Source organism: Babylonia areolata, chromosome 32 (genome assembly GCF_041734735.1).
Source record: "Babylonia areolata isolate BAREFJ2019XMU chromosome 32, ASM4173473v1, whole genome shotgun sequence".
Classification (NCBI taxonomy): Eukaryota; Metazoa; Mollusca; class Gastropoda; order Neogastropoda; family Buccinidae; genus Babylonia; species Babylonia areolata.
In genome coordinates, this window is record NC_134907.1 from 16,357,710 (window position 1) to 16,382,652 (window position 24,943).

General features: G+C 42.3%; 1 protein-coding gene across 3 annotated transcripts; it reads left to right on the forward strand.

The window, feature by feature from the left end:
- The first annotated feature begins 1,344 nt into the window (after positions 1 to 1,344).
- LOC143276673 (uncharacterized) lies at positions 1,345 to 24,315 on the forward strand. 3 transcript variants are annotated; one of them, XM_076581300.1, is made up of 4 exons: positions 1,345 to 1,875; positions 3,749 to 3,839; positions 17,335 to 17,786; positions 21,160 to 24,315. In XM_076581300.1, exons 3-4 carry the CDS (start codon positions 17,361 to 17,363, stop codon positions 22,174 to 22,176), a joined length of 1,443 nt encoding a protein of 480 aa, XP_076437415.1. In that variant the 5' UTR covers positions 1,345 to 1,875; positions 3,749 to 3,839; positions 17,335 to 17,360; the 3' UTR covers positions 22,177 to 24,315. The 3 variants fall into 3 exon arrangements, with proteins under 3 accessions (XP_076437415.1, XP_076437416.1, XP_076437417.1); XM_076581301.1 differs by lacking the exon at positions 1,345 to 1,875 and adding an exon at positions 3,082 to 3,199; XM_076581302.1 differs by lacking the exons at positions 1,345 to 1,875; positions 3,749 to 3,839 and adding an exon at positions 14,027 to 15,027.
- Positions 24,316 to 24,943: the final 628 nt, after the last annotated feature.

Below are 24,943 nucleotides of genomic sequence, written 5' to 3' on the forward strand. Positions count from 1 at the left end.
TTTTATCAGTCTATTTATTACTTTTTTTCTTATACATTTATACCGGAATGTTCAGTCGCCTTGAATAATAAATAATAATAATAATGGTATTTATATAGCGCTGGATCTTGTGCAGAGACAAATCAAAGCGCTTTCGCACCAGTCATTCACACGCATGCATAACTCTAATACTGTAGAAACTAAAGACAAGGAAGGGCAGGCAAGGGAGGCTATTTTGGGAAGAGGTGGGTTTTAAGGCCAGACTTGAAAGAGCTGAGTGTGGAGACTTGACGAAGCGAAAAAGGAAGTTCATTCCAATCGCAAGGTCCAGAAACAGAGAAAGAACGGCGGCCAATAGTCGAGTGTTTGAATCTGGGTATGCGTAAACAGAGTGGATCCGAGGCCGATCGTAGTGAGCGAGATGGAGTGTAGAGGTGAAGGCAGCCGCAGAGATAGGAAGGGGCAGTTTTGTGAATGCATCTATAACATAGAGTGCTGATCTTGTACTTTATTCGGTGAGACAGGGAGCCAGTGGAGATGTTGCAAAAGAGGAGTGATGTGCTCAGATCTTTTCTTTCTGAGGACGAGTCGGGCAGCAGAGTTTTGTATGCGCTGAAGGGGCTGAATGGATGAAGCAGGCAGACCAGACAATAGAGATTTACAGTAGTCAAGGCGAGAGAGAATGAGAGAAACGACAAGTCTAGATGTTACGTCAGTGGACAGATATTTCCGGACGGCACTGATGCGTCGCAGTTGACGGTAGCAGGACTGACATGTCTGACTGATAAATTTTTGCATGGACAGTGTATTGTCAAGGACAACACCGAGGTTCCTGACTGACGTGGAAAGAAGGATGGATGTACTGCCAAGTTTGATTGTGTCAATTGTGATGGAAGACAGTTTTTGTTTAGTTCCTATGATCATTGCTTCAGTTTTGTCCGCGTTCAATTGTAACTTATTTCGAGTCATCCAGTTTTGAATGTCCAGGAAGCAGTTGGATGTTTCTTGCAAGAGCGACAACAATTTTTCAGGGGTATCACTCTTCTGGAGTTGAGTGTCATCAGCATAAGAATGATTACTGATATTATGGCGGTTGATAATTTCAGCGAGAGGAGCAGTGTACAGTGTGAAGAGCACTGGGCCTAAAACAAATCCCTGTGGGACTCCATGTTTGATTTTAACGGGTTCAGATCGGAAATGATCAACAGTGACAGACTGGAATCGATCAGTGAGATAAGATTTGAACCAGTTTAGAACAGTGCCGTTGATACCAAATGTAAAATGAAGACGGGAAAGAAGGATTGAATGGTCTATCGTATCAAAGGCGGCTGACAAGTCGAGGAGAGTGAGAAGGGAATTTTTTCCTGAGTCGGACGCTATCAGTAGATTGTTCAGAATGTGGAGGAGAGTGGTTTCGGTGCTATGGTCAGCGCGATAGGCAGACTGAAATGGGTGGATGAGATTGTTGAAACAAAGGTGGTTGTTAAGCTGCTTGAGGACAGCTTTTTCAAGGAGTTTGGACATGAATGGAAGATTTGAAACTGGTCGATAGTTTTTCAAAATGTTTGCGTCAAGGTTGGGTTTCTTCAGAAGAGGCCGGACGATTGCAGTTTTGAAAGTGGATGGAAACGTTCCAGTGAGAAGGGATGAGTTGACAATATTAGTGACAGTGACTTTTATAAGGGAAGGGCAATGGATGTCAACCTGTGTGTAGTCCGTCAGTCAAATTAAGACCAGGCTGCACTGTGTCAAAGTAGAGTTGTGAATGACCCAAGTCAAAATCCGACAGGGTTCCCTTTTCAGTAATCTCTGGTCCGCATTTCGGATTCCAACTTCGGTCATTTTCGGAAGTGAACCATTCAAGAATAATAGTGAATGTACGGCTCTTCACCATCGGTAGACTTTATTTTTATATTTATATAATATTATTATTTTTACAGCTTGCTTTAATTACTGTACCTTTTGTGTTGTTTTGTTTTGTTAATGGCCCCATCGCCCCCCTCAAGTGTGAAGTAATCTTCAACATGATAAAAGTATTCCCTCTGAACACAAACACAGATGTGCGTTCCGGAGTACCCGAAGGATCGGTACTGGGACCATGCCTCTTCCTAGTGTATATTAACGACCTGCCTGAGAACTTATCATCGAAAGCAAGGCTGTTTGCAGACGACACTGCAATTTACAAAGTAATAGCAGCACCCCAGGACCAAGGCCAGTTACAACAAGACCTCAACAAACTCACTGAGTGGGAGAAGAGCTGGGACATGGTTTTCCATCCTGGCAAATGCAACACCTTGATCGTGACAAAAAGCAGGAACCCAAAAGAGCATCAATATACGCTCCACGGACAATCACTACAGAGGGCAGACTCCATTCAATATCTAGGAGTCACGCTAAAGAAAGACCTGAGTTGGAGAAAGCACATTTAGAACATCTGCTCCAAAGCAAACAAGACCTGAGGCTTTTTGAGGAGGAACCTGAAAATTATTTTATGTCCAGACCATCAGGGAACTAGCGTACAAGGCATTTGTCCACCCCATCCTGGAATATTCATCATCAGTTTGGGATCCCTATGACCAACAGGACATTGACCAACTCGAGGCAGTCCAGAGACGGGCAGTCAAATTTGTGCTGAGACGCTACCGAAACACCTCGAGCGTATCAGCAATGCAACAAGACCTTGGATGGCCCTCCCTGCAACAACGCCGCCAAACAGCCAGACTTACCATGCTGTATAAAATAAAACATAATTATGTAAGCATGGATTTGCTGAAAGAAAAACTGGTACCACCACCACCACGACAGCAACGCACCCTCACTGAGCAGCTGGAGCAAATCTTCTGCAGGCTGGTTTCCTCCCACCTACCATCCAGGATTGGAACGCCTTGCCCCTATGCGCTAGTGCAAGTGAGAGCTATGGAGGCTAGCTCAATCGACACCTTTGTTTCGATGGTCTCCAGGATATAAATACCAGAATATACCTTTAAAAAAAATTTTTTTCTTTATAAAAGGGGGTCTGTGGAAGATACATTTAGGTCTACACAGGTTTCTTAAAAATTTGTTTTAAAGAAACCTGTGTAGACCTAAATGGATCTTCCACAGACCCCCTTTTATTCAGTGATAGAATAGTCAGGTCTTGACTGTGATCATTCAACGGAAGGAAGGAAGGAAGTCTCTATGCCCTGAACGAGGAAGAATCTGACTCAGAAACGCGCGCCAGGTCCTGTGTAAAAAATACAAAATTGTGTGTGTGTGTGTGTGTGTGTGTGTATGGTGACTGGGTTCTTTGTGGTTGGTTCTCTTTTTTTGTGTGTGTGTGTTTTTTTTTTGTTTGATGATTGTTGCTTCTCTTTTTGTAACATGTAATTTGTGGAGCGCCATGTTGTTTCTCAAGCCTCTGTGCATGCATGCGTGCGTGTGTGCGTGCGTGCATGCGCATGCACGCGCTTGTGTGTGTGTGTGTGTGTGTGTGTATGCGTGTGTGTGTGTGTGTGTGTGTGTGTGTGTGTGTGTTGATTATACCACTCTCTACAGGCAGGATGAATGAATTGAGCATTTTCAGAAACAATCTTTTTTTGCGTTTTGCTGATTTGAATTAAAACTTTCAAATTTCAGAAGAGATGATCTAGATACACTGAACAGGCAGTTTGTAGTCTAATACAATGTCTATTGATTAGAGTGTGGGCATACATGCCTGTGTTTTGTTTGTTGAAGTTATTTTTGAGCTTATTGTCCTTCACCTCTTCTGTATTACTGTTTTACCTTCCAGGCATGACAAGGCCGTAACTCTTCTGCACTTACCTGCAGCTTTTAAAAAAGAAAATACCTTACCAGTCCTGAATTGAAGAGCACCTTTACAGGTAAGCTTACCCTTGATTCCAACTTTTGTCAGTTTCAGTTTGAAGGATGTGTCAGAGCATGTAGACAGATCTATAGATGTGTACACTACATCTGGAGAAACCCACACCCACCATACACCACACCTACACCCACCATACACCACCCACCATACACCACACCTACACCCACCATACACCCACACACACCATACACCACACCTACACCCACCATGCACCCACACCCACCATACACCACACCTACACCCACCATACACCACACCCACACTTACACCCACACCTACACCCACCATACACCACACCTACACCCACCATACACCACAACTACACCCACCATACACCCACACCCACCATACACCCACACCAACACCCACCATACACCAAACCCACCATACACCACACCAACCATACACCCATGCCCACCATACACCACACCCACACCCACCATACACCCATACCCACCATACACCACACCCACACCCACAATACACCACACCCACACACCCACCATACACCCACACCCACCATACCAACCATACACCCATACCCACCATACACCACACCTACACCCACCAAACACCACACCCACACACCCACCATACACCCACACCAAGACCCACCATACACCACACCCACCATATGCCACACCCACCATACACCCACACCCACCATACACCACACCCACCATACACCACACCAACCATACACCACGCCCACACCCACCATACACTACACCAACCATACACCCACACCCACCATACACCCACACCCACCATACACCATGCCCACACCCACCATACACCCACACCCACCATACACCATACCCACACCCACCATACCCACCATACACCACACCCACCATACACCCATACCCACCATACACCACACCCACTATACACCTTCATAAAATCCAGTGCACTAATAAGGCCTTGAGAGCACATCTTAGGTTTGTATAAAACATCAAAATGAAAATGAAATAATCAGACAAGATAAGTAAGTAAATACACTAAAATGTAGTGACAGGAAAGATACGTAGAAGGCAAATGAAATTAAAACGGAATGAAAATGGGGCACTCTTGGCGCGAACTGGCTAGCACCAACACATGCACACACACTGACAAGCGTGTAACTGCACACACACAAGCGTGTACACATGCACACACACATGCACAGACAGACAGACAGACAGACACACAGATGCTACTCGCATGCAACAATTTACAGTTTCACAGACATGAATTTAAGGCCCAACTCAGTGGACAAAAGAATTTATCAGGACCACACATTTATTGGTACGCACACACACGCTCTTACTGTTTTACATGGACATTGGGCAGTCACAACCCCTTTTATGGCCAACATCCAGATGTAAGTTATCAGAAAAGGATTTCATTTCATTTACATGACAGGAATACAGTACTTAAGTATATATAGTTTCACCAGTTACTGAAGACATGGCACATCCGTGTAGGTGGCGTATACTTTTCTTGAGCTGTGTTTAATTACACATACTTAACCATGACCCACTAGTGCAGACTCTGGCAGGTGTTTTATATCAGTGTCGGACGAGAATGTGTGAAGCAGAACTTTTACCATTCCTTACAAAGGGAGTGAACTATCAAGTTGCATATTATCCCCCCCCCCCACCCCCCCCAGTGTTTGAGGCTCTTTTGGTGGGTGTGAACTATGATTCCAAAATGTTTTAGTTTTGAAGCAGGAAGTTATTGTCAGTTAACTCGTTTTAGAGGACACCAGAACATGTGTGAAGAAGCATTAATTGTGTCACCTCTCAGTAACAAAATATGTACAAAGGGAGCATTATACTTACTTTTTCCCATATACATATATTTAAAAAAAAAAAAATCAAGAGGTCCCGCTGTGTGATGTACTATTAATAGGAATGAGACTAGCTTCTAGAATTACATGTATGGCATGAATTCAGATATATGTGTTGAATTCAGCATGTATGTGCATTGTCACTTTTCCTCCACTCCCCCCCCCCCCCCTCCTCCAGCCCCTTTCACACGTAAAAGTGTGTATGTGTGCATGCCTGAAATCTGATTGAATGACACAGGAAACGAATGATGAGTGCCGAATGGCAGCCGTCAACCGGCTTTACCCAGATACTAAGACAGGCAGCCTGTTGTGCAAATGACCCCGAGTTTGTAAAGTGCTTAGAGCTTGCATGGTCTCTGATAGTGCGTGTGTGTTTGTGTGTATGTGTGGGTCTGTGTTTTTGAATGCGTTTGCGCATGCGTGAGAATGTAAGTGTACACAAGTGTCAGGAGAGTTCTGTGCATGTGTGTGTGTGTGTGTGTGAGGGGGAGGTGGGGGTGCAGGGAGGAGGTGGGGTAGAGGATGAGGTATGTGAGTGTATGCATGCCTACACTGTGGGAGCAACAGGGTATTGGAACGTATATATTATATATATATCTTTGTATATATGTGTGGGGTTGGGGGTGGGAGATATGGGCGTGTGTGTGTGTGCTTGTACAAGTAAGCATTCATCTGTGTGTGTGTGTGTGCGTGTTTGTGTGTGTGTGTGTGTGTGTGTGTGTGTGTGTGTGCCGTGGAAGCTGCGATACATAGACTGGAAATGAGTGTGTGGAGGAGCGGGTAGAGGAGGTGCAGGGTAATGTGTGTGTGTGTGTGTGTGTGTGTGTTGGAGCTCATGTACGTTTATATGTATTTGACTGCGCTTTCATATCTGTGAAACTGTGTGTTTGGTGCATATCTGTTATGCATGTGTGGGTGTATGTGTGAATGTGTGTCTTCATGTTTTACATTTATTTGCTTATTTATCATCATTGTTGTCTTATTTATTTATTTATTAATTATTATTATTATTATTTTATTATTATTTTCATTACTACTACCTTTTTTTATATCATAATTATTATTTATTTATTTATTTATGTAAGTTTATCTATAATTTATTCACTTTTTTTTTTTTTTCAAGGCCTGACCAAACGCGTTGGGTTACGCTGCTGGTCAGGCATCTGCTTGGCAGATGTGGTGTAGCGTATATGGATTTGTCCGAACGCAGTGACGCCTCCTTGAGCTACTGAAACTGAAACTGAAACTGATGGAGGATAGGCACTGTATAAGTATCAATATCATTCATTCATCAAAGGTAAAAACAACAATAATAATCCAAGCCACATAGCACCCCTGATGCAAAACATATTCAGTTGCACTGTGCAGTTTAAAACTGCATGAGTAAAACATATATTTAAACACAAAATGAAAAAACCAACGTCGATGACCTACACAGACGTCTAGCCAGACACCAAAGCGCATTCACACACACACACACACACACACAAGCAGCACTTAGTGACGGGATGATTATATATATATCTACAGCACAGGGGTCTCTGTGGTTGTGTGCAAACTGCATTTTTTTTTCTTCTTTTACACAGGCTGTCATTGTATGACTGGAGCACAGAAACCGACAGAAATTATACGTAACTGATCCTGGACCAATGACAGGTTTGAAGTATCAAGTGCCCAGGTATAACTTACAAGCAGATCAGAGCAAGCTGCTTACACTGTATACACGGCAGCATTTCTCCAAGGTTGAATCTCGTTATTCATGTATTGCTGTATTTGTTTAATTATTTGTTTATATTCCTGTACTGTTTTGATCAGTAGGTAATACGGTATGGAACACTTTTGCCATACAAAAAGAAAAAAAGGCAGCGAGAGAATCTGAGCACACAGGATTGAATCCCATACTCCGACAGTATTTTCTTCCACAAGACCTTGAGTGGTGGTCTGGACATGACTACATTTGGATGAGATAAAACCAGGTTTCATGTGCACCATGCACTTAAAGCACGTATAATAGAACCCTTGGCAACAAAAGGGTTGTCCCTGGTGACAAAACTGTGCAGAAAAATCCACATTGATACGAAAACAAATACTCTTGCGGGCAGAAAAAAAGTGGTGCACACAGTAGTTTTGCATGCTTTCTCTTGGGTGAGCCTGTATTTTATATAGAGAAATGTGTGTGTGAGTGTGTCACATTTTTACATAGAGAAATTTGTGTGTGTGTGTGTGTGTATCACATTTTTACATAGAGAAGTGTGTGTGCGTGTGTGTCTTTGTGTGTCACATTTTTACATAGAGAAATGCGTGTGTGTGTGTCTGTTTGTGTCACATTTGCTTAGAGGTGGTGCTCGGTACAGATTTTTGGTGAAAAATGGTAAAAAATCATAATGTGGGATTATGATTTAGTTTGGTTCAGTAAAGTGTCTAGAAACATGCCTAGCAGATGTATTTTTTCACTGAATAAATTTTGCCTCAAAATAAGTGTATTTTGTTGTTTTGTTGCTGGGTTTGAGAAAAAAACGGGGAGAAAATGTTCAAAACTGAAGACAAAAACTGCCGATTTTAACTTCATTTCTCTTCTCTTCACTGCATCAATCGTCAAGTCCGATCACTCAAAATGTAGAGCAAACAACGGCCTTCAACTTGGCTTTCATCATAAAAGGAATTAATTCAATCCGGAGAATCACGAAGCCAATAATCTGGGCCGAATGCTTGGATCCCAACACAATGCACCTATTTCTAGCTTCAAATCGGCTCTGGCAAAAGCCAGAAGCCAGTAACACCAACGCGTTGCGCACCCTCCACCGTCGCGTCTATGCCAGTAAATGGATGTAAGTGACGTATTGATCCTGATCCAGATCCATTTCCATGTATGAAACGATATTACCATTGATGTAAGCCATTTTCAGTGGATTTCGACTCCGATTTTATACTTTATTTTGATGCGGATTCAGTCACAGAACTAACATGTCACCGTCCTGCTTTTTTCGTTTATTGCCCTACAAACCATGGAAATGTGTCTTGTAATGTCAAATACAAAAGAAAAACACAGTGTAAAAGAAAGGATAACTCTAATGATATGCGCAACGGCGTGCGCAAAAAAGAATAACAACAGTCGTTTGTGGTAGGTATTGTCGAAGCGACCAGCTCAACGTGTGTACTGTAAAGATAACATGTCGTACGATAGTCAGACGTAGTTCTTTTGTTTTCGAAGGCTTTCTCCGACTGGTTGCACCAGAAAAGTTTGTCTGCTCATTCTTTTCAACGTTTTGTCGACGTTTGAAATGGCAGGGGTGCCTGGGTGTAAATGCGAACGGGCAAGTCTAATTGCGAACGATTGATTTGGGTACATGTTGGCAGTTAAAACAGAAGCAGGTCTTGAACTCATTAGACATAACTTATTATTGGAACAACGCACCAGACTGCTGTATTGTTGGTTTTGATCATGTGTGCGCAGAAACACACAGACATTTAACTAGTCCGGATTTGGAATGATTTTCCAAGGAAAAAATTGCAACAGTCAGTTTTTTTGCTTCAGTCCACTCAAAAAATCAGCAGCAAAAACATATCCAAAATGGAGAAAAAGGGAGATACGGGAAAGTGGATTAAAATTAAATAAAAGATAATTCATTTCACCAAGATAGGCTTTTTAGTCCGCAAGGAGAGCCATACTTCGGCATACACATGACAGCGCGCTGACCCCGAGGTCAGAGCAAGACTGCCACGCCGCTCACAGGAAATGATGAGATAAACAAGTGATGGCGGACGCTGAGTCGTCGCTGCTGCAGCTTATTCTAGTGAATACAGTTTCAGTTTCAGTTGCTCAAGGAGGCGTCACTGCGTTCGGACAAACCATATACATACAGTGGTAATCTTTTATCATCTAGTGTGCAAATATAGCAACACAAGTGTTTTAATGAACTTATCTTTGATACATGTCGTGTGACTGGAAAATATAGTTCTAAAAAACAACAGCATAGATTAAAACTGGCGAGCAAAGCGCTGGCAGTGTGCAGTTGTTGTTTTTTTGTATGGAACGGTTTTTCCGTCAGAAAGTTATATTGCTCTCTCTCTCTCTCTCTCTCTCTCTCTCTCTCTATATATATATATATATATATAAATATATATTTAATCACACATACTTAACTATATATATATATATATATAATATATATATATACAGAGAGAGAGAGAGAGAGAGAGAGAATTTCTTACTCAGTGAAACACTGGAAATGTGTCTGAAGTTATCACAAGATGATTGTGGGTAAGTACGTAAAAAGTAATACATTATTCTATCTTAAAAAATAAATAAATAAATCGCGAAAATAGCAGTTTGTGTGGGTAAAGTTCATATATGGTAAGCGTACACTAAATAAGATGACTGATAGAAAGAAAAAAAGTGTTGATTTTCCCCATTTCCTTCTTTTCTTAGTTGTGGAACATTGCTGTATCTTATGTGGAAAACTGTAACATGATGGCGACAACACGGTGTAGACTATTCAGTCAGAAGAAGCAGTGAAAGGACTCCAGAAAGCATCATGCCGAGAGAGGGGACAGTTACACATTTCATCTTGGACAGAGACTTCACAAAAATGCCAACACGATTATACAAACGCCAATTCAATAACTAGTGACTTTGAGCGAAACATAATGAAGAAAAAACTGAAGAACACTCGCCCGTTAAACTCCGAAGAAAGGTTGTCAAACCATTTAACTTAGAACAAAATGCTTACTCTGGACAGTCAGAAACATATGATAGAGTAAGGACACAGACACAGTGTTCGACGTTCTGTCTTATGAATGAGAAAAAAGTCTCCTGGAGAAATGTTTTGAGAGGGGCGACCAGTGGGCACAGACCGTAAGAAACTGTATTGTCTGTTAACGATCTGCATGCAGCTGATGCAGTGTATCACCAACAATATAGTGTTAATTAAAAAAAAATTAGAACAAACAAAAACATGCCACAAAGCGCTTGTCTTGAACCATCAACAACGGGAATTTAAACTATCCGACACGAAAGTGTAGACCAGCTGACGAAGAGTGAAAAGCTGCATTTCTTAGAGTGGTACAGTTTCTGGTGGAAAATGATGATGAACAAATCAGACTGACAGGTCTCCAAGAGAAAATGCGACAGTTTCTTAAGAAACCTGGACAGAAAAAAGAACCCTACACTGAAAGAAACCTACGACAAAAGTTACAGGATCATTTTTTTGGGAAACCATCATTATCACATCAATTAGAGGAAAAGCAAATGTTGCTTTCAAAACAACTGTTGAAAGGATTGTCAAAGACTTTTCCAAAGAAACAAAGACTGATGACGAAACAGAAAAAGAAACTTTGTATCATTCAAACAGCTGCTTCACTTCTCCTCTCAGACACCAAGGCCATGGTCACATCGAAAGAGCACTACCCACTGAGTTCTGACATTGCTAGCTTGGATAAAAACTTAGAATACCTTCAACCATCAGTCAAACTCTATCTTGATTGTCTGCTTCACAACAACAACAACAAAAGATTGTCAACTGAAGATCGCTTCTCTTGGTCAGACATCCAAGTAGCAAGACCAAAGGTCGTAATATCAAATTTACATTAGGTCTCAGAGTTGAAGTTCATCATCTGATCGGTTCGAAATATTTAGTTGATCATTTGAGAAAACTAGGGTTCTCTTCTTCATATGCTGAAGTTAAGAGATTTGAGCAATCTGCAGCACTGACCCAAGGCGTTGGCATTGAAGGTTTGACTCCAACCAGTCATGCGCAGTTTGTGGCACTGTGGACCACAACATCCAAACAGTTGATGGGACTAGCATCTTCCATGGCATGGGAATGATAGCTGCTGACACTCCTGCCAACAGCAGTGACAGAGCCATCAAAAAGGACCAAACTGCCTCGGTTGAGAAAGTGAAAAGCACTTGGAAAATCCCAGTAAAAATATTTCACTTTTCCAACTCTAAGCTGAAATTAGAATATGGTCTTCTTGATGTCAGTCATACTGCTGTCAAAAATTTCATTGACCTCTTGTGGAAAATTTCATGGCCATTACGCTCTCCGCAACCAGGCTGGTCAGGAACTATGCAAGCAGTGTGTGATGGCCCCTTCCCAGGATGAAGCTGCTTCACCTTCCTACCCATGATTGATATGGACCCCACAGACTTGTCAGCATTGGCAAACCAGTTCCATGCGACTCCAGTCATCACCTTTGATCAACCTCTCTTTGGAAGTCCAGGATAATTGTAGCCGGTGAACCAGATGGCAGCCCACTCCACTCCATTGTCTTACGATTTCGCGGCTTTCATATAGAAATGAACTTCTTCGTTCCATAGGATGATCATGGCAGGATCTAGTCTTCAGCAGTTGCTGGAAGCGATATTTGCACCAAATGCCATAATTCAAATGTTGACAGGAAAACTGTGGCCAGAGCTGTCCAATAACATTTATTTGTTCATCGATTTGTTTTTGTTGTTGTGGTTGATTTTATTTCACTGTTCTGTGTTTTAAGGAGAAAAAAGGTGATGCTGAAGGAAGCCGAAACACTTACGTTTTGGTCATGTTCTTTCTATCACTGCAGCATTATGATCAGCTGTTAAGGTGTTTAATATCATACTAAATGCATAGTTCATGTTTTGCACTTTCTCTTCATTTATACAGCAAAAGGCTGCTAGGTTTGTATAAGGGAGTGTATAGTATTTTGAAAAAAAGGCCATAATCGTGCGCCAGAAAAGGCTGTGATCATGCGCGCAACACACGGCAACAGGGAAGTGAAGCTGCAGTGTGGGGCCCACCCCATATGCTTTTGAACTGACCACTAAACTGTTTCACAGTTTATTGAATATGGGTATATATATATATATATAATATATATATATATACATATATATTCTTTTAAATTCTGCAAGCATATGGCACTAATTAAAAACCAATGAATGGTTACTTGACCATGTTTTACTGACCGCAGTCCTGTTCTAAAAATAGAGCATGTTACATCATCAGTGTCATTGAAATTATACAAATATGGCACATTTTCCCAATCAACACGCTAAATTATGTTAAATTCTGCTGATTTATAACGATACCTATCCAACGACTGGTTACTTGGCCATGTTTACACTGAGCGCAGCTCTACTGTAGAAATAGAGCATTTTGTGACGTCATTTCATCTAAATTATAAACAAACTAAGAGTTCAGTCAATCTCCATTTTTCACAATGTTTTTATTACAATAGGTACTATCCAAAAACAACATAAAACTAACTGTTGCAATTTGTTCCTAACTTGCCTTATTTAATTCGTTCCACAACCGGACTAAACACACACATGCTTGGTCCATGCCTGTTCCTGTTTTTCATAGTATATGCGACCTGCTATCGCGAGTTACTATAGCGAGTGACATCCTGTTCGCCTCTTCGCAGACGACAGTGCTGTGTACCGTCTCATCACTGCCCCAAACGACCACAACTCTCCGCAAGATAACCAGAGGAAACTAGAGGCCTGGGAAGATGAATGGGAGATGAAATTCCATCCTGAAAAATGTAGTGTCCTCACGTGCACCATGAGGAGAAACAGCAGTCCTCGGGAGTACCATCTACACAGTCACCGGCTGGAGTCTGTGACAGCCACTAAATATCTTGGCGTCTCACTCCAGTCCAGTCTCCGCTTCACAAACCATATCAACAGCATGTTGACAAAGGCAAACAGGACACTCGGCTTCCTATGAAGGAACCTGAGGAAGGCATCAATCAAAATAAAGTCACTCGCCTACAAATCCCAGATACGCCCAATCCTGGAAAACACCAGTACAGCATGGGACCCCACCACCAGGAAAGAGACAGACAAAATAGAAGCTGTCCAATGAAGAGCAGCACGATTTGCCCTCACTAAACACCAGGGGACAGTCAGTGTCACCAAACTGCTGCAGACACTGGGGTGGGAAACCCTGAAACGGCGTAGGAGGAGGAGGAGCCAGATTGGTCATGCTATACAAGATCAGCAGGGGCATGACCAAAGTCAAGTGCCCACACACACCTCCACCAGCAACAACAACGGGCCAGAAGAACTCACACCAGAACATTTGACAGAATCCCCTGTACAGCTGACATCAGGCTGAATTCCTTCTTTCCAAAAACAATCTGTGATTGGTAATGCCCTGCCCAAGGAGACTGTTGATGCCTCAACTCTTGTCAATTTCGTTAAGGTGGCACTCTGCTGATTCACTGCCACTTGATTTTAAAAAATAATTAAACGCCCCCCCCCCCCCCACCCCCCCTCCCTCCTAACCCACCACCACAAAATGTCGATAATGGTCAACTGGTTGATCCTGGGCAACATCCGGAAGAAGAAGACACCCCACACTGCACACAAACACACCCTTTTGAGAGTGCTCAGTATTCAGTAGCTGTGCAGCATCATTCGCAAATAGACTCGCGTCAAAATATACTATGATCTGAGTGCAGATGACACTATTTTGCAGATGCCTGTCAAAACTGACGCTCTGATCTGTCACCAATATGTTTTCTTGAGTTCTCCCAGCACTGGCAATGTGCATTCAACATATTGGTAATCTGAACAAGTAAACTGTGTCAAAGTCCTACAACTTGCTTCCATTGATTTTAGGATTTTAAGAGCATGTTTGTAATTTTGGTCGGCATTCGTGCGCGAAGAGAAGAAAGGGCACGGAAATAGAAATAGCTGATGTTTGATTGTTTCTTCGGAATGGATATTCATCAAAGTTATAGAAAAAGGCTGAAGCAGATGCTAAATTGTGAAATGCCACCGTTAAGAACGCTTCGAAGTGGGGCGCTATTCGAATTGTTCGCAATTAGACGCTGTTCGCAATTACCCATACCTACCCTACCGTTTGCAAGCATACAGCTCAAACCGCGCATTAAGTTCTCTGAATGCTTCCAGTGTGTGTTTGTTGTGAGACTCTGTTGACTACACCAAAACACGATGAATAGGTGCGGTAATTTGAGGTGCTAAAACAGGACATTACATCGATTCAACTACAGTAAAAGAAAATTTACAGAGCCAAGTTTTTGACCTGATTGACTTGGATTGTTGAAAAAAATATAAATAGAGCCACAGGCTTCGACCTCTATCATATATGTCAGTGCAATGACGAGAAAATTAATACAGTTGCTTCTGCCTTCTGGAGAGAAATTGAAGTGGTTTAGAAAAAAAGATGCCGGATCCTGACAGCGACGTGTAATTCGAAGAGAGTGAAGGATGATGAGGGTGAAAAAGGACGAGCTTGGTCGACCACAAGCGCAGGATCAACCGATGACAAAAGCGAACATGATCGCCAACCTCACGTGTCTCCAGTCCCTAATCACGGACTGTTTGTGTCCAGATTGCAAAGAACCGGTAAGCTGTTGGTTTGACTTTTACTCTTCTCATGAATTTTGTATGATTTATTGGTATTTTTGCATTTATACAGTAGGTATGTGTGTAGTAGTTACTGTGTGTTTGTGCGTGTTATGTGTCTGGTGTCGTGTGTGTGCGCGTGCGTGCGCGTGTGTGTGCATGTGTGTGTGCATGTGAGTGTGTGTGGTATGTTTGTGTGTAGTGCTCTAAAAGTGATTTTCAGTCAGAGATTTAGTGCAGAGTCTATATATATATTTCCCCCCAGAACCCACGTATCCTAGAGCTGGAGCTGACTGCTGTCATGTTCACAGAAGACTGTGTGGAGCAGAAGGATGTCCACAGGGTGAAGGTTGCCTCAAGTGAAACTTCAGCCAAAGAGAAGCAGTGTAGAAGGACGCTTGATGTTATACGTAGTCGTCGCGAGCGGCAGGAAAGATGGGTAAAGAGAGGGAGAAGTGTACGGAGCAGGACAGCCTTAAATCAAACAAAACAATTTTTTGTTTTCATTGTAAATATGTTTCTTGGACATTAGAAACCATATATTGCAAAGTGTACTCTCCATCTACTCATTGCCTTAGACATTTTTTTGGTAAGAAAAACGAACAAAACTTTCAGAGCTTTTTTTTTCTTCTCAGTCAAAATGACATTTCTGAGTGCACCACAGTTATTGCCCCTATGTTTTCCGACACTTCTACTCCAGCTACAGAGAAGGAATTTGGCACCCGGTATAAACTGTCCAGTAAAACAAAGCATATACAGTACATTGTAAGTGGCCATTGAAATAACTGAATACTAGTAATTGTGATACTTCACAGGTGATGTGGTTTGCTGTACTATGTCAAGAACTTGCTCCTAACATTTAGGAGGCCCACCATGATGTTGAAAATCCCCCCCAAAAAACCTAATTTTGTATTTATATTTAACCCCTTGATTGCTGAATCTAGGTGAAATGAGATCAGTGCAACGTGAGTTTGATAGTTAGTGCCCACTTTTTTGTGTACGTATTGAGTGGTGCAACTGATTTTTTTGGTTTCTTCGTTTTTTTTGTTTTTTTTAATTTATATAGTTTTTTTTATATATCTTTATACTGATCAAAAGTAATGCTGCCCCAAGAGGAAGAACTCCAAGATTAATCCAGAATGGCGATTGACAGACCTGACATGAAAGTTCAGTCAGTCTGATGTCAGTAAGGCTAGAGTCCATCACTGACCAGCATAGCTTGCCAGCGGAGGTCAAGGGGTTAAAAATGCATGTTACGTTTGTATCTTCTCTGACGGGCGCAATAGCCGTATGGTTAAAGTGATGGACTTTCAATCTGAAGGTCCCGGGTTTGAATCACGGTGACGGCGCCTGGTGGGTAAAGGGTGGAGATTTTTACGATCTCCCAGGTCAACATATGTGCAGACCTGCCAGTGCCTGAACCCCCTTTGTGTGTATATGCAAGCAGAAGATCAAATACGCACGTTAAAGATTTTGTAATCCATGTCAGCGTTCGGTGGGTTATGGAAACAAGAACATACCCAGCACCCAGCACGCACACCTGAAAACGGAGTGTGGCTGCCTACATGGCATATACAAAACGGCCATACACGTAAAAGCCCACTTGCGTACATATGAGTGAGTGTGGGAGTTACAGCCCACGAATGAAGAAGAAGAAGAAGAAGAAGAAGAAGTACCTTCTATGTGCAGCAGACCTTCACTGTCGAGCAGAACTTGTCTGTTGTCAGCAGTGAGTGGTCAAGGGGGGTTGAAAACATGATTGTGTATTATCCCTCTTCTGTCACTCATAGGTTTTTGAAGACATCGCTCAGTGACCATGGGGAAAAGGACACCCCATTCACCCCCCTCACCTTCACACCCCACCTCTCCCCTCCACCACCACCACCACACTTCGGACACCTGCATGGCATCGAAAACATGATTGACTGTTTGTGTCTTATCCCTCTTCTGTCACTCATAGGTTTTTGAAGACATCGCCCAAGGACCATGGGGATAAGGACGCCCCCTCATCTTCACCCCCCTACCCCCTACCTTCCACCCCACCCCTCCAACCACCACCACCACCACCACACCTTGGACACCGCATGGCATCAAAAACATGATTGACTGTTTGTGTATTATCCCTCTTCTGTCACTCATAGGTTTTTGAAGACATTGCCCAAGGACCATGGGAAAAAGGACGCCCCCTCCACCCCCCTCACCTTCACCCCCCACCCTCCCACCACCACCACCACCACTCCCGGACACCGCACGGCGCATGGTGTCGAAAACACATTGACTGTTTTGTGTATCCCTCTTCTGTTACAGGTTGTTGAAGACATCGCCCAAAGACCATGGGGAAAAGAACGCCCCCTTCACCCCCCTCACCTTCACCACCCTCCACCACCACCACCACCACCACACCCACACCTCGGACATCCCTTGGGGTCTCCAGACGCCGGCACATCCTTCGTGTGTGCGCCAAACACGGCGACCACTCCAATTTCCACCCCATCAGCAAATTGTCCCAGGAGCATTTTCTGGAGGGGATGATGTGCGGCCGGGGGCCAGCGCTGAGGCTCGTGCAGGCTCTGGCGCGGCTGGTGGTGAGGGTGAGGGTGATGGTGGGGGTGGGGGGGAGCCCAGAGGGGCAGGGGGGAGGAGGACGGAGGAGGAGGAGGGGCGGTGCGGCGCGGACGTGCACCGGGGTGGTGACATCAGTGAGCGAGGGTCGAGTCTCGGTGATGGTGCCTCTTCACGCTGTGGAGGATGATGCAGAGGTAGGTGTGTGTGTTTGTGTGTGTGCACTGTGTGTGTGTGTGTGTGCGTGTGTGTGTGTGTTTGGTTATTGTTTTATATTGTTCTATCTTTTGTGTGTGTGTGTATTTTGGTGTTTTGTTTCATGTTTGCTTTTGGTATTCTTTCGGTTTTCTTGTTGGTGGTAAGATTTGCGATGCAGAATAGCATGACACATATATATAGGAAATGAGGAGTCTCATGGGGTTGATTCACACTAACTCTTCTACTGGGTATTGTGTTGCATGGTATTGCATTGTGTTACTCTTTTGTCACACATATATTGTTAAAATGTATGTATGCATTGTGTGTGTGTGTGTGTGTGTGTGTGCATGCGTGCGTACGTGCGCACGTGTGTGTGTGTGTGTGTGTGTAGTCACATTTTGGTGTGTGTATGTAACATAGATGTAATGTTTTATGTTAACAAAGCGTTTTTGTAAAGCACTTAGAGTAGATTTCTGGATAGTGTGCTATATAAGTATCCATTATTATTATTATTATTAACATATTTCTCTGTGTAAAATTTGGGTGGCTCTCCCCTTGGAGAGCAGGTCACCACAATGCAGCACCACCCTTTTGCTCTTTGATTTTCTTTTTTTTTTCCTGCCTACAAGGGTATTTGTTTTTCCTAGCGATGGGTGCAATAGCCGAGTGGTTAAAGTGTTGGACTTTCAATCTGAGGGTCCCAGGTTTGAATCTCGGTAACAGCGCCTGGTGGGTAAAGGGTGGAGATTTTTCCAATCTCCCAGGTCAACCTCCCAGTTCAGACCTGCTTGTGCCTGAACCCCCTTCATGCATGTTAAAAATCCTGTAGTCCATGTCAGCATTCGGTTGATTATGGAAACCAGAATATACCCAGCATGCAGACCCCTGAAAGCGGAGTATGGCTGCCTTTCTGGCAGGGTAAAAAAGGTCATACACGTAAAAGTCCACTTGTGTACATACGAGTGAACGTGGCAGTTGAAGCCCGCGAATGAAGAAGAAGAAGAAGAAGAAGTTTTTCCTAGCAAAGTGGGTCATCATATTTGCACCTACCGGTGGGATGCCTGTGGGTCTTTCAGTATAAAAAGCATTGCCGCCTTTCTGGAAATTCTGTGCTAGAAGTAGAAATTTCCTCTTTACTGTTGCTGTCTTTATTTCTGCCTTTTTTTTTTTTTTTGCTTCCTTCTCTGTAGGCTCCTTTTTCTGCCTTCTCAGTCAATTCCCCTTCCGTTATTTCAAGCAAGCCTTGACACTTTTTTTTTTATCTTTTTCGCAGTCTGTGATGAACTAACTGTGCTATTTTGCTCTGGCGATTATTATGTTCTGAGATTGTAAACACTGGGATTGGCACAAGTTGTCCATTTTGCAGTGTTATTTGCCTAAATTAGTAAAAAAAAAAAAAAAAAAAAAAAAAAGTATGTATTTTTTTTTGGCTTTGAAGTATTTCTTTTTTTTTTTTTTTAAGGATATTTTTATAATCTGGGGATAATAATTCAGTGGAAGGTTTGACGTCCTCAGCACAGCCTGGTCTTATTTGCCCAGAGAGCTAAATGGTTAAGGTAATTTGTCATGAACTGTGTTTTGTAGGTATACCTTAGTTAAGTTGGTTTTTTTGGTGTTTTTTTTAGATGTGTGTGACAGTTTTGTGTTTAACACAGTTGAACATTTACATAGTTGGGCAGTCCTGATATGGCTCTGTGCGGTTGGCTAGACTATAAACAACAATGATGGTAGTAAGTCCTGTCTCTTCAGTGGATGAGCTGCCCAAAGTGTTTTTTTCTTTGAGGAGGTGGAGCTGCCTTTCGGTGTTGGCGTAGAATTTAAGAAGAGAAGATATGTCGCTGAGTGGAGTGGTGACCTAGTGGCCATGTGTTCACCCAAGAAGCAAGAGAATCTGAGCGCACACGATGAGATCCCAACCCCACCAGTGATTCCTTCCCCCTCCACTTGATCTTGACGCTAGTCATCAGGATGAGATGATAAATCAAGGTTGTGTGTGTGTGTGTGTGTGTGTGTGTGTGTGTGTGTGTGTAACTTGCAGTTACCACACATGAAAGAAGCCTTGGCAACAAAAGGGATGTCCCTGGCAAAACCCTGAAGAAAAGTTCACTTTGACATGAAAATAAATGCACTTGCTAGCAGAAAAATGGAAAAAAAAGAGGAAAAAATAAAAAAGGGTGGTGCTGTATTATAGCAAAATGCAGTCTCTTGGTAGAGCAGCCCAAAGATAAAGAGTCACAGAATTTAGTGTTTTAATTATAAAAAGAAAATAATTTCTGATGTATTTTAGTTTTTTGTCTTTTTGTCTTCTTTGGTTTCTGAATGTTTAGCTGGTGTTTGTATTGACATTGATTATGATTAGATTTTGGATGTCATATTTGATAATATGATAATGAAATGATAATAATAACAACAATAATAATAGTAATAATAATGTGCATTTATATAGTGCCCTTTCTCTCTGAGAGCTCAGGGCGCTTTACATGAAAGGAAAATGTTAGAAGTTACATCAGTCATTCATTACCACTCTTTCTCAACGCCCCCCCCCCCCCCCCCCCCCCCCACTCTCCCTTTCCGACTCTTGATACATTGAAAGTGAGCTGACATGGGTGGTGTTGGAGAACAAGGAAGCTGAGAGTGCATACATATAGGTCTTAAAAAGATGAGTTTTTAGTGATGAGCGAAAAGCAGAAATAGAATTAGATGCACAGATATGATGAGGAAGGTTGTTCCAGATGTGAGGAGCAGCAAAGGTTATTTCTTGCCTGTCTCTTTTGTACTGTATTGTATTTAAAGAAATGATTCTGAACATGTGAACATTTGTTTACTTCAACCGTTAAGATAAGGTTTATAAGCAAGAGTAAAATGAAATTATTTCATCAGTTGCAAGTAACCTACATTAATATTATCTTTTTGTACTGAAATGCTTATGACATAATATTTGTGAACGTTTTTACTTCCTTCTGTTTTTCAAATGTTTATATTCTTTCATTTAATTGTCTTTCTTCTCATTATTTTGTTCTTTCCCTCTTTCTTTCTTCCTAAATGGCTAGTCGTGTGCGTGCGTGCGTGCATGTGTGTGTGTGTGTTTAAAAAAATGTTAAACAGCTTGGTGTTAATCATATGTCTGTTTAATTATATTATGATATTTTATGTCTGTTGTGTAACTATGACTACTGCTTATGTATGATTGTGATTGTTGTACGTGTATGTCAACTTAGCACTCAAGCATTTTATGTCTTTTATGTATTCACATTGAAAGACTGTTCATTGTTTATGTGAGCATTTACTTAAATTGCAAATGAATTTTTCTTCTGTAATACCTTATCTTCATTTTTTGTTTTCTCAGCTAAACTCTTCCTTTCTTGGTTTCAGGCTGTGCACACAACTGCTGACTTTTTCTACGACGGGGAAGATGATAGTGATGTCATCACCGTCAGAGGTCTGTCCTTGGTCCGGTGCGACCATCAGATGACGGCCGAACTAACCTGCCGCTCATGTCCAGAACTGAATCAGCGCTTTCAGCGGCTGAGGGGCAAGATGACAACGACAACGCCGACGTTGTCCACTCTGTCGAAGACAGACCTTGAGAAACAGGAGGCGGTAAGGAGCCTGGAGGGTTCGATGGCTGTGCTGATCTCACACCCTCACGGTTTCTCCAAGAGGGTGACGTTTGGAAGTTTTTGTGGCACAGATCTTGTACAAGTGGGCAAACTTGAGGATGACACCTCTTCAAATATTTCTGGAGGTTCTGAAAGTGATTGGGCCTTGCCTACACGGCACAGGATGTCGTCGCCACCACCGTCAGAAGCGGATGTGGCAGTGGTGGAACCATCGCTACCTTCGCCATCATTGTTATCATCATCATCCCAGTCATCGCCTAGTAAGCGTTTGTGGGGAACAATAAATCTGCGTGGAAAGAATATAGAACTTCAGCAGCCCGTCATAATAGAAGACGAGCAATCAGGGGACAGACAAGAATCGCCACCAAAGTGTTTGTCCAAGTCAGCAGAGGATAACAGTGTTTGTGCTAGTGTTGATAATCAAACTGCTTCGGAAATGGAAAACGCAAGCTCAGGAGTATTCAGGGAGGTGTGGCGAGGGGCTCTCTCTCTGTGGTCCGCCTTTCACAGGCTTGTGTACGGCGTTGGGGAGTACGTGTTTGGCTGGCGGAGAAAAGCTTCCGGAACGATAACCCGCGTGTTTCACAGCGCGGCCTCCTGTCCCGGCTCCAGCGGGGGGGTGGTGGTTTTGATTGGCCGGCAAGTGTGGGCGAGGCTGGACGAGGCTCTGATGTCACTTCCCGTTTTCTTGCACGTGGGCGTCACACAGGATGGAGGGGTGGCTGTTCCTGTTGTTGTGAACGGCTCCGCGTTGCGTCTGTGTGATTGATGGGGGAGGGCTGGGTTAGGTAGTTCAGTGCTGTGGACTAAGAAGCATGATCTCACTCCAGATGAAGGGCCCGGATCAAGGCCCAACTGTTTATTTCAGACGAAGGAGCGACACTCGGGGATTTAGATAGTTTTGTAGTTTTGGAGTGGCAGTTCATTTCCACAATAAGTTTATAAGCTAAGAATATCTGAAATGACTTTTCCACTCTCAACTGCGACCAGACCAGTAAATGCAGAGTGTGTTGCTGTGCTCATGAGCCGGAGAGCTATTTTCCTGGTGACAAATTCACGTGAGCAGTTTGTTGTCAACAATGGTGTCTGACCCAGTTTTGTCTCAGTCACAAGGCAGACAACAGAAATAGATGAAAAGGTCCTATTGGGGCTGTATAACTTTCTGAATTCAACCTGTTTCAAACTCTGTGTGCTTTTCTGGATTCGTTTACAAGTCATCATTGTGCAAATTTTGAGGAAAAAAATATGGATACCTTCATCATGATCATATCACTGAATTATAGCATAATAAAGGAGGAAGTTTTATGTTTTGTCCCTAACTCATTATGTTACTGATCAGTTTGGAAGTTTTCAGTTCATAAATTGTAACATTTGTTTTTTGGCGATTTGATTTCTTACCCATACAAATGAAAAGGGTCATCTTTGGGGAAAGTCAGGGGAGCTAACTGGCAGTAGTAAGTGAGTTGAGATATGACCATAGCTTTGGCTGCACAGCGTCTGCAAGGGAGATGTCTTGACCAGCAGCATAACCCAACTCACTTATTTGCATACAAGTATTTGTGTACCTATCACACTTGATTTCTTCCACATAATTTTGCCAGAGGAAAGTGGCAGAATGCTTAAGATGCTTATCTGCCTGTGCAGTCTGTGAGGGTCTGGGTTTGAATCTTGGTCTCTCCCTTTCTCCCGTGTTTGACAGCAAATTGAACTGATCCTCTGACTGTCTGAGTCATTCGGATGAGACATTAATTAAACTGAAGTCTCATGTGCAGTTTGCACTAGGTGCGCTGCGAAAGAACCCATGGCAACATTAGTGTTGTCCTCTGGCAAATGTCTGTAGAAGAAATCCACTGATGATTGATACAGATAAAGATAAAGCACGCACCCAAGGCCTGACTAAACGCGTTGCGTTACGCTGCTGGTTAGGCGTCTGCCTAGCAGATGTGGTGTCTCGTCTATGGATTTGCCTGAACGCAGTGACGCCTCCTTGAGAAACGACAGGTGTGGTGATTGAATGGTCAGAGTGTTGGAGTTTCTCTCAAGTTTCCTGAGTTCAATTCCTATTTACTTGGTGGGTTTGGGGTAGAGATTTTTCCCCATCTTCCAGGTCAACATGTGCAGACCTGCTAGTGCCTGAACCCTCTTCGTGTGTGTATATATATATATATATATATATATATGAATATATGCATGCAGAATATTAGATGTTAAAGATCTCAATATCCATGTCAACTTTAAGTGGATTATGGAAGCAAGAGCATGCTCAGTATGCATCAACCATGACAGATTCATTAGCAAATTGATGTAGGTTGTGTAATGGAAAGAAGAAGCAGTAGTAGTTAAACTGAGAGGAGGTTTGGTTTGATGGATCAGTGTAATGGATAAAGCAGCATTCACACGTGACTTGTAAGACAGTGAAGGAGAATCTGTTTATATATATATATATATATATATGTATATATATATATATATATATATTTGTTTTCTTTATGTGTGTGTCTGAGACAGGGACAGTTTGAAATATTCTGGCAGTTTTCAATGATTGATAACATACTGGCATATTTTTTCCCCCCATTATTGTGCTTTTTATGCTTTCTTGGGTTTTTTTGTGTGTTCAGAATGAGTTTATGACAGTTTAGTTTGTTGGGTTCTCTCAGTTGTGATGTTAATTGAAAAGTGTCACTGAATACCTCGTGTAGAGTTGGTGAGATTGGTGCATTTCGGCAAATTGTACCAAGGGAAGTAATTCAAGAAAGTTCCCGGTAAGCCAGTGTTACCGTGAGTTACTGGCCTTTATTTTGAAACTCGGTCATGGAGACATTGTTAAACATAGCCACAGCCATTTGAATTTTAAGCGTACTCTGATGGTGAAGATGGGTAAGTTATCATTGGTATTTATTTATTTTTTAGGCGCACACACACACACACACACACAATATGAATATATATATATATATATATAATATTGTGTGTGTTTGTGTGTGTGTTTTCTCATAAATGTGAGTTAGACTCAGACCCCAGTTCATTTATCTATTTATCTATTTTTGGTCTGTTCCTTTTGAATTTACAAAATAGAAGATAACAGAAATACATCAACTCACCAGGCTCATGAATTTTATTTCTATGAGATCCCAACAGATGCAGTGTAGTTCATAAAGCACGTAATGGGAAGGGTACTCTTTTATATTTTATTTCTATTTTATGTGTGAATACGTGTGTGCGAGTTTCAGTATCAGTTTCTCGAGGGCGTGTCACTACGTTCAGACATATCCATATTTGTCGCACCACAACTGCTTGGGAGATGTCCAGCCATCAGTATAACCCAGTGTGCTGGAGTCAGGCCTTGAGTGCATGCCTATATATATATATATATATATATATATATATATTTGTGTATCTGTCAGAGTGGATTTCTTCTACATAAATTTTGCCAGAGGACAACACTTGTCTTGCCATGGCTTTTTTTTTTTTTCAGTGTGCTATAACTGTTTGCTGCATGCTTGGTTAATCATCTTATCCAGATCCTGAAATGTCCA